At 37.9% G+C, this 10,403-nt stretch overlaps 1 protein-coding gene across 1 annotated transcript in view; it reads left to right on the forward strand.

Annotated features, from left to right (window-relative positions):
- The window catches only part of mal2 (mal, T cell differentiation protein 2), a 33,260-nt gene extending 26,628 nt beyond the window's left edge, over nt 1-6,632 (forward strand). The window contains exons 3-4 of the mRNA XM_043688980.2: nt 529-693; nt 3,142-6,632. Of these exons, the coding sequence (XP_043544915.1) occupies nt 529-693; nt 3,142-3,213 (237 nt within the window). The 3' untranslated portion in view covers nt 3,214-6,632. The remainder of the gene's footprint in view (nt 1-528; nt 694-3,141) is intronic.
- Nucleotides 6,633-10,403: the final 3,771 nt, after the last annotated feature.

Raw genomic sequence — 10,403 nt, forward strand, 5'->3', positions numbered from 1 at the left:
GAAGACTACTTTGAACATTTACACATGATTAGTCTAGACATATTTACCGCTCTGAAGTGAGCTAATTGAGCTTTGGGTTAATCCTGGAAATATTGAATGGCAGTGTTTTCCAACCTGCTCTTGCACATCACATGTCAGCAGAATGGTGTATTTGTAGATTCAAATATTGCCTACCTCCCTTCCACCTCTACTTAATTTAATTTGCCAACACTAAATTTAACAGCTAAAACTTCAAAGGCAGTTTTTTACAAATGTTTTCCTGCTTTGATCCATTTTAGTACTTCAGAGTTTGAGACTGGGTTTTGGAGTAGGCAGGGTTAGAAAGCTGTTGAAGGGCTGAAGAAAAGTTATTGAATGGATGGGGTGCAGTTTAAAATGCCTTTTAATTGACCACTGTTCCGGTGAGATTGGCAGACATGAACGTTTTTTTATATAACTGAGTTATACAGTGGCAAGATTTCCAAGTATTTAATGTTTTGTTTTCTTACATAAGTAATGTTTGTAATGGTCACTATATTTTAATTGCAGGATTTTGTCTATCATTTTGTTGCCTTCGTATTCTACTTTGGAGCATCAGTTCTCGAAGCTGCAACAACAGCTGCAGCTGTAGAACCTGACAGGATCAATTCAACCACAGCTGCTGTTGTAACTGTTCTATATTTCCGGCAGTACAGTATAAACGTTGTTGCTACGGTAAGTTTCTTTAGTGTGTTTAAGCTAATACAAGGAGGGGCCAGGTGGTGGTGATGGCTGTTTTGAAGGAAAGGAGACCAGTCCCCAAGAATAGGGAATTGCAATATAACTGATATCAGTTGAAGTAGAGACTGGGAAAGGAAGTCCAAGAGTAAAGCAAAAAGTGTGTTCAGGAAGCAGGGGTTGGTTTTATGGCTGAGCTCCAAGCCAGGTGTTTGGAAAAAGCTAGAGGAAAATTTTTCACTGCTAGGTTGGTACTGTGGTTAAATTTGGTGTAATCCATTGGAAATCTAGTTTGGTGCATTAGGGTTAGATAATTGAATGCTAATTGATCAAATTGGTCAATAAAATTATGTTCATGGGATGTTCATTCAAACTATTGAAATTGAGGGTGGAGAATGCTGAACAGAAGGATTTTATAAGACTGTCATGGTGAGGAGCAAACACTGGGAATTATCTTGTTACATTCCAGAATGATCAGTTTTGGTCAAAGAGACTAGAAATAGTGATTCTTGGTGTAGTTAAGGCAACTCTGCATGGATAGAAACCAATGTTAAATGGATCCAACACTAGCTGCTCTTGAGGACACTTTGTGGGAAGTTCCATCAATTGTTCATTACTTTGGGAACAAATAAAGAACATATTGGTGTGGCATTCAATGTCTCATTGACTATAAGTTAATCATTAATTATAGTTAAGGATGAAGGATATTTCTTTTATAGGAGCCAATCCAGCAAGAGGGTGTGTATTGCATAAATCCACTTCCTCAAATGGTTTTTGTTAGTTAATGTTTCCACTAAGCACTCATGAAATCCAATGTGTTTGTTTTTATATTTGTAAGGTTATGCAACTGTAGCTGCAATTTGAACAGAAACTGGTGGATTAAAGTAATACTTGAGAAAATCTTTGGAAATTGAGTATTTGGGAGCAGTCCTAATCTTGTGCAGGGCTCTCAAGCTTTCTAATTGAGTAAATAATTATAAGTTCCTACTTGAATTCAAAACAATTCTTTCACGTGGTATAATTCTGATTTTCAGCTTGCACTAGTTTGTTCTGTACTGTGAATTATTGCAATGTAATTCTGTAGTTACTTACCCATGATGCAACAAAGAAAATTTCTATGAAAAGCAACCTTTGACAAACGAGATTGTTCTTGGTCCATGATGTAATGTGAAATCTTTCCAGCTGCCCACTTGTTCTGAACTGAAATATTTTCTCTGCAGAGAATGTTTTATTAATGTTAACTAATGTGATGTGCAGTTATTAAAATGAACAGTCAGGAAAAATGAGTGCTTTGTACTCGTTAATGATTTGAAAATCGAGGAGAGAAGCATCACCCAAATGTGCAGACTGTAGATTTGACCAAAGCAGTTAAAATAACCAAGAACTAAAGGAAGTTGCAGGGGATGCAGATGAGATGTGGAATGAGCAAATTGTTAAATTGAATTCAAAATCAGTAAATGAGGTAACATAAGGAATAAATGGGTAACCTGAGGAGCACAAATTTAGGATGCGTATTTGCAAAGAATTAAAAACATGAGCTGAAATGTATGTGGTCATAATTAATTGAATATTGGATTTGAAAGCTACAACAGTAGTACATAGATCATGATGCAAACTTTTAAAACCACAGGATACTCGAGCTTGATGCTCAACACTGAGAAAGAGACTTGGGAAGTTAAACATTACAGATTTAATAAACCACTGCCCAATATAGCGAAATACAAATATTAAAGTAGTTCAAATATTTGTTGGAACAAAGGAGGTCAGATGTTGACTTTTTTTAAGAAATGTCAGGGAGGCAGTGTTGTAGCTGTGATGTCACTGAACAAGTAATCCAAATGTTCTGAGGACATGAATCTGAATCCTACTGTGGCAGATGGAGAAATCTGAATTAAATTAAAAATGATTATCAGGAATAAAATCATTGTAAAAACTAATTAACAAATGTCCCTTAGGGAAAGCAATCTGCTATCCTTAGCTGGTCTGGCCTACAGGTGACTCAGCTTCACCTCAATGTTATTCATTGTTAACGATTCTTGAGGCAATGAGGGATAGTGGAGGGTCAATAAATGCTGGTGTAGCCAGTAACGCCCACATCCCAAGGGTGAGTAATTAAAAAAGACAGACTTGGTAAATAATTTCTAGTGATGACTCCAGAACATAAATCACTAAAAAGGTATATATTTTTTGAGGTTGTGGGATACTAATTACATTTAAGAATTGATCATAGTTTTATTTTCCTGTTAGCCATCTCTAAGGGTTTGAAGGATACATGAGATTAGGGCTACTGCTCGCACTACATATTTTTTTCTTGGCTAACTAATGCAGTTTTCTTCCATTTTAGAAATCAACCACTGGACAGTTATACAGAAAAATGCAATGTAGCCACATGGTAAATTTTAAACTGCATTGTTTTAATATACAATATTTCTTCTTCCATTTCAGATATTCAGTTTTGTTGTTACTCTGTGTTACGCCTGCAGTTTGGGTCTTGCTTTGAGAAGATGGAAGCTGTAAATAACAAGATGCGAACTGTTTGGGCGGGTGTGGAGGGCTGGATTCATTACCGTTGGCACAGCATCCTTGCAAACACTGAAGTTGATTCTGAAGAGGGGGGGTGGTCTTTTCATAGGCCAATTCTGTTTTATACTGAAGTATTTTTGCAGCAGCAATGGTTTTTGTTTATAAATTAGTAGCTTTTTTATGATCATTTTCAGTGTTAAGTTCAGAAGTTTGTGAAATAGAATAAACTAGTTTCCACTTTATCTGAACGTTGGGTGCTGAGTGTTATCCAAATATTTATAGTTTCATAAACACAATATTCCAATACTAGTAAGAGCAGGAGTTCATTTACTGTAAACCTATCTTCAGGAAAATTAAAAACTCAAGGGATTAGCTGAAAAAAAATCAGATTTCCTGTTTGGAGCACTCCTTATTTCTTTTAAAAATGCTAATCAGTTTCATTTTGTAATTAAGACTGATCATTTAGAAGTAAACATTTCTAATTTTGCAAAGTTAAAAATCTCAACACCAGGTTATAGTCCAACAGGTTTAATTGGAAGCACTAGCTTCGGAGCACTGCTCCTCCTTCAGGTGGTTGTGGAGAATACAATTGTAAGACACAATTTATAGCAAATGTTTACAGTGTGATGTAACCAAAATTATACACTGAAAAATACCTTGAATTGTCTGTTGAGTCTGTCATCTGTTTGAATACCATGATAGTTCTACTTCTTTAGTGTGTAAATCTCAAATTTTTTTAGTTGCATTCTCAAGTTAACTGTAACAATTGGTGTTAGCTAGACAATATATTGAAGGTGTTAGCCCATTGTCTAGCTAGCACCAATTGTTACAGTTAACCTGAGAATGCCATTTTTAAAAAAATTAAGATTTACACATGCAAGAAGTGAAACTATCATGGTATTCGAACAGATGAAAGACTCAACAGACAATCAAGGTATTTTTCAATGTATAATTTTAGTTACATCACATTGTAAACTTTTGCTATAAATTCTGACTTACAATTGTGTCCTCCGCAACCACCTGAAGGAGCGTCGCTCCGAAAGCTAGTTCTTCCAATTAAACCTGTTGGACTATAACCTGGTGTTGTGTGATTTTTAACTTTGTACACCCCAGTCCAACACCAGCATCTCCAAATCATTATTTTGCAAAGTTGCCTAATTAACCATCAGCATTTTGATAAATATTGTATATCCTGTATACAGTTTAGTATACAAGAGTTGTATCTTGAGTGTAGAAAGTGTTTGCCTATACTAACACCTATTCCAATTATATTTTCACATTCTTGAATTTTCAGGAACCCTTTTTAAGCTAAGTATTTGTTTCACTAATGGGCTTGTGTGTCTTGGATATGTCGAGTTTAAAATGGCTTTTCCAAGTCTGATCTGAGACACAACTTCAGTTGAATTTATGTTCATGAACTTGTAAATAAAAGCTTTCTGAAAAGTTGATTCTCAATAATGAACTACTTCACACACATCAAACACTCGAGCATCATTTGTTTGCAAAATGCAGAGGGTTGAGGCATATTACAGGTCGTGCCTTGCCAAAATGTGTTTTTAGAAAAGCAGTTGCACCTTTATCTTGTGAAGTTTCCTTGAAATTTCTACAATAATTTAGTGTTGTAATCCCAACTTAGAAATTTACTTTCCAAATAGTCAGTGAGAAATCATTCTTATAGCAATGTAAGCCAAGATTTCAGGCCATGATTTTCATGACTTGTATCTAAATTTTCTATTTGATTTACCACAAACCAATATTTTAGTGTCAATTGCAGTGAATAAAGTTTGTTTTTTCATTCATGGTTTATATTTGTTGTGCTTGAAACGGTGCTGGTCAGCTGCTGCCTTGAAATACTTCAGTTAATGTGATGTAGGTGCACCTGTTGTTTTAGATAATGTTAGGATTTTGACCCAGCAGTGAAGGAAAAACAATATATTTCCAAGTTAGAATGGTGACACTCGGAGGAACTTGCAGTGGTAGGGTTCCCATGTATCTGCTGCCAATTCCTTTTTAGACCTCTTTTGAGATGCTGTTGTAGGAACCTCTGAAAGCTACATTCATCTTGTCAATGAAACACTGGCACTGTCTATGGTGAAGGGAAAGAAGAATGAAGATGTTAGTTGGGGTGCCACTCCAGCAGACTGTTTTGTTGTCAAGCTACTTGAGTATTGATAGAATGGCACTAATCCAGGGAAGTAGTGTATTCAATCACACTCCGACTTTACCTTTGTAGATGGTGGATAGACTTTAGACAGTTATGTAGGAACCTTCTTGCTACAGATTTTCTAGTCTCTGTTTTATTCTTATAGCCACAGTATTTATATGCCTGTTCCAGTTCAGTTTTTGATTTGTAACCCCAGGGATATTGATTGGAGATTTCCATTTGAATGTCAACTGGCATTGCTATCACAATGGTTAGATACTTGTAGTTGATAGGCACAAGTGAAAATCTCCCCAATTAAATAAATACCACTGAATTAGTAGCAGTTTTATAAATTCAAATCAAGAACTTTCTGATATGTCAAATTATAAACCTGAAGGATAAACAAATTTCAGATTACAGCTGGCTGTTCTCAACAGTCTGGATTTGTTAGTGTCATGCTCATGGAGGTCATCCAAAGAACTCATAAGGTCATCTCAAAGCAAACATTAATCAGTTACCAAGTAACTCAGCTTGGTTCAGTTAATTTTTTGAAACTCTAACTTTTTTTTTTAAATATAAGATGAATGGAAGTTTCTTCCTGCCCCCACCCCTTCTCGCTCAATCAATTTCTAAACATTAGTGTGTTTTTTTTCTAGTGGTTTCCTTACCTTGGTTGTTGAAAATCTGTACTGAGTAAAGTTAGTAATCCACAAAATCTTTTTGGATGTTCACGTTAAGTCATCAAAAATAATCTGCTGTGTGCCTTATTAGCCTTTATTGTGTCATTGGTGAATTATTTTTGTACATGAGTTTATTCAGAATCTCGTAACTGAGCAGCATGTTCATGACTTTCAAACACTGCCTGCCAATTGCTGGAAAATCATTGGAAAAATGCAATACCTCACACCATTTTTTTTAATCTTCAGTGGATGTGAGATTAATCCTTTTTAATTCAAAGTATAATTTACTTCATGTAACCTCTAGAAACTGATTCTGTATCATATTAACGATTACTTCATGTGATTGACACATCATAGCAATGTGACCATTGAAAGTTAAAACTTGTTACAACTGACAAGGATTTTTTAAATTAGAAATTTCATTCTGCAATTGTGACATTGACTTATCATTAAAATTTTAACTTCCATCATCCAAATTACGATGCAGCCACTGCTGCTCAATTACCTACCTGAAGATGGCTTTATTGTATCGGTTTAATTTAAATCTGTGACATTTAAATTTTTTTATTAAAGGTCAATTGCAACAGTAATTCTGTTGTACTGAAATCATTTCACTACCTGCATATTTGTGTCAATTGATCCAGAGGGGTTGGTAGTGATACAGGTCACCATCTTCTACAACTGTAAGAAGACCTTCAAGGTGATGGTGAACTGATCTCCTGAACTTTACATACAGCCTTAGTTCTGCTGACAGTGTTTGAGGATTTTGACCCAGCAACAGAGGTACAGAAATATTTCAAATTCATGACGGTGAGACTTTGAGAAGAACCTCCAGGTGGAGTTCTTTCCATGTGTCTGCTGTCTTGGTCATCCACATGGTTGTATGGTGTTGGATAAGGCTGAAGGTACAGGAACTGATACAAGGCTTTACAAAGGCCTGTTATGATTGGAATTACGCTGAGTCATTCAGGTCTGCAAAGAACTAAGATTGCAGGAAATCCGTAACTGCTGTCTCCTCTGTATAAGGAAGAAACGTTCAGGATTAGTTTAGTGTGCAGATAATTCCAAATAAGGTATGTGCCAGCTATTTGGGTGGCGCAGTGGCTGGGGTTAGCATTGCTGCCTCACAGCACTAGGGACCTGGGTTCAATTCCAGTCTATGGCAACCCTGTGTAGAGTTTGCATATTCTCCCTGTCTCTGCATGGGATTTCTCCAAGGGCTCTGGTTTCCTCCCACAATCCAAAGATGTGCAGGTTAGGTGCATGGGTCAGGAGAACTGAGATAATAAGGTAGGAGAATGGGTCTGGTTGGAGGTCACTCTTTGGAAGGTCAATGTGGACTTGGGCTGAAGGACCTGTTTTTTGCAATAGGGATTCTATGTAAGTGTGCACTTGGCACAGAGACCTGCGTATAAAGCATATCTTTAAACACATCAGGAAAATCTTTAATTTTCAGCAGGACTTTGAAGAATAACTCCATGAGAGATTTGCTAAATTGGCCTGTAATATCTTAAATGTAGTTTAGATGGATTGGCAATGGTAAATGTAGGGTGACAGGAATAGGTTATGATGCTCTTCCAAGGGTTGGTGTAGACTTGTTGAGGCTAATGGTCTCTTTACAGGCTGTGGGGAGTCTGTTTTGGCTGGTATGGTTGAAGTAGTTGTGGAGTTACTGTGGTCCATGTCATTATTGAAGTCCTGGTATATTGATGTGTGAATAAATGATTAAGACTGAGAGTCATACAGCACAGAAAGAGACCCTTATGTCCAACTTGTCCACGCTGACCAGACATCCCAATCTGATCTCCCTTTTAACTGCATTTGACCCATATTCCTCTTTTAAACCCCCCCCCCCCCCTATTTGTTTGTCTTGAGTAATGTGAAACTACTTGTATGTGGTTGAAAACATCGCATCTCTATGGTGTTAGACAGACAGAATATGGGGAATCGGTATCAGCTGCACACTGCAGAATACCCAGTTTTTTGGCTTCTCTTGTACATATCTAACAGCTACATGGCTGGTCCAGCTAAGTTTTTGGTTATTGGTGACTCAAAGACACTGATGGAGGGGAATTTTGTGATGGTGATACAATTACATGGTTAAACTCCATTTTGGTAGGAATGGTCGATGCCCGGCAGTTCTGATGTAGATGTTTCATGCTTTAACCCAAGTCTGAATGTTGTCCATTGCATATTGCAAAGGGGCATGGATTATTGTTATCAGAGTAATTCCAAATGTGGATCATATTTCAAATTGTTCTATTCATTTGATGTTATGGAACAAAAATGATGGACAAACAGAAGATAATTGGCTAAGGATCTCCCCGCAGTGATGACTTGGTGCTGGGGTGATTAGCTTTCAAGAACTACCTTTTGGGTTATGTATGACACCAGCCAGTACAGTTTCATTTTCCCACGATTTCCATTAACATCAATATTTTTAGTGCACTGTTAACTGAACAGATCCCCATGTAACTTCACAAAGACCTTAGACAGTTGGGTTTTCCCACTGTGCCTTGCTGCCCCAAGCTTTAGTGCATCTCTTGGCAATTAGTCCTGGACTTTAGAATAGGCCAGCCTTCAATGCTCAGTCGAGATAAACTCCTTACTCTGGAAGACCACCAAGTTTCAGGTAGACCAAAGAGTGTCTTTCACCAAGTTGATGGTCTTCCAGGTGCAGTCGATATTTGTCTCTGTGCATCCCAGGGGACAGATCCTAGAGCTCAGAGTCCTGTGTCATGGTGCTGCTCAGGATGAACCTCCTATTTTAAAAGCCACTGCATCTCTCTAGACTTCCTTTGCAAAGGCGCATTCCAGCAGGAGATGTGAGACAGTCTCTACATACCCCCACCCTGCCCTGTAGCCACTGGGCATAAATAATGGATCTCTCAGGTTGTGCCAGTCTCTCAAAGTTCTTTTAATATGTTAGTGTTGCTAGTGGAAACACAATAGCCAATTTAGACAAAGCAAGGTCCCAGAAACAGCAATGTAATGTTGGCCAAATCTGCTTTTAGTGGTGTTGATTGAGGACAACCAGCACACTGAGAATAACTTTGACAAAGTCGGTCTATCTGGGAGAGAAGATGAAAAGATGGTTTAATGTCACGTTCAAAAGTCAGCACTCCAATGCTGTGGCGCTCAATGCCACACTTACGTTTATGTAGATTTTTGTGATTCGGTTTGTGAAGTGGCATTGAGAATCATGAGCATCCAACGCAGTTAAGTACTACTTACTCAATTTTTGTCTTGTGTGACATAAATGTCTGATAATCTGGAATATTTTTTGACTGGCGCAGTGACTTCTTTAAACATTTTGTTGCATAGATGCTGTTTTGTGCTGAGCAGGTGCAAGTATAATGATGCCACAGGAGACCTTTCATGGATGAATTGACTCATCAGACATTAGTAAGACCCCATCTGTGAAGCAGAAACACTAATTTCCTTGGTAAGCCCCTGAGAGGCTGCAGAACTAGGAACATCCTAGAGATTTTCCTCCAAGTATCTCTAGAAAAGAGACAAGAACAGACTGCTTGTGTTTTTTTTAATTTGTTGAAACTTTATTGCTGGAACAGCACAGCAGGTCAGGCAGCATCCAGGGAACAGGAGATTCGACGTTTCGGGCATTAGCCCTTCATTCCTGATTCTTCTTTCCTGAAGAAGGGCCTGTGCCCGAAACGTCGAATCTCCTGTTCCCTGGATGCTGCCTGACCTGCTGTGCTGTTCCAGCAATAAAGTTTCAACTTTGATCTCCAGCATCTGCAGACCTCACTTTCTCCTTTTTTTTTTAATTTGGCTACTGTGATATCCAAAAGTAAATACATTTTTAAATAAAATGTTTCAGAAACCTGCTATTTAGCCATTATTGTGAAGTGGGTCCGTGACAAAGTGGTTGTTTTAAAAAGCAATAGAATGACAGAACAGAGTGACTCCATATGACCCATTATGCTTATACCAGCTATTTGAAAGAGCTGTCTAATTAGTCCCACATCGCTACCCTTCCTCCATACCACTGTACAATTTTTTTTGAAGCACTTAACCAATTTTCCACATTGAATCTGCTCCACTAAACTGTCAATCAGCTCATTCCAGGTCATCATGAAAATATCGTCTCAGATATTTACAGGACAAATTCAGATACTTTGACCCATTATGTCTGTGATGGAAATGTGTTGCTGGAAAAGCGCAGCAGGTCAGGCAGCATCTAGGGAACAGGAGAATCGACATTTCGGGCATTAGCCCTTCTTCAGGACCCATTATGTCTGTGCTGGTCTTCATGACAATAATCATGTTTTCTAGTTATTACGGCAGGGAGGCTTCTGCAGTCAGCATCTGTCAGGCCTGCATTGGTACGTCTGGTGGGA

This window comes from Chiloscyllium plagiosum, unplaced genomic scaffold, assembly GCF_037043375.1.
Source record: "Chiloscyllium plagiosum isolate Xiang-an unplaced genomic scaffold, Cpla_swu_hap1 HiC_scaffold_4, whole genome shotgun sequence".
Taxonomy (NCBI): domain Eukaryota; kingdom Metazoa; phylum Chordata; class Chondrichthyes; order Orectolobiformes; family Hemiscylliidae; genus Chiloscyllium; species Chiloscyllium plagiosum.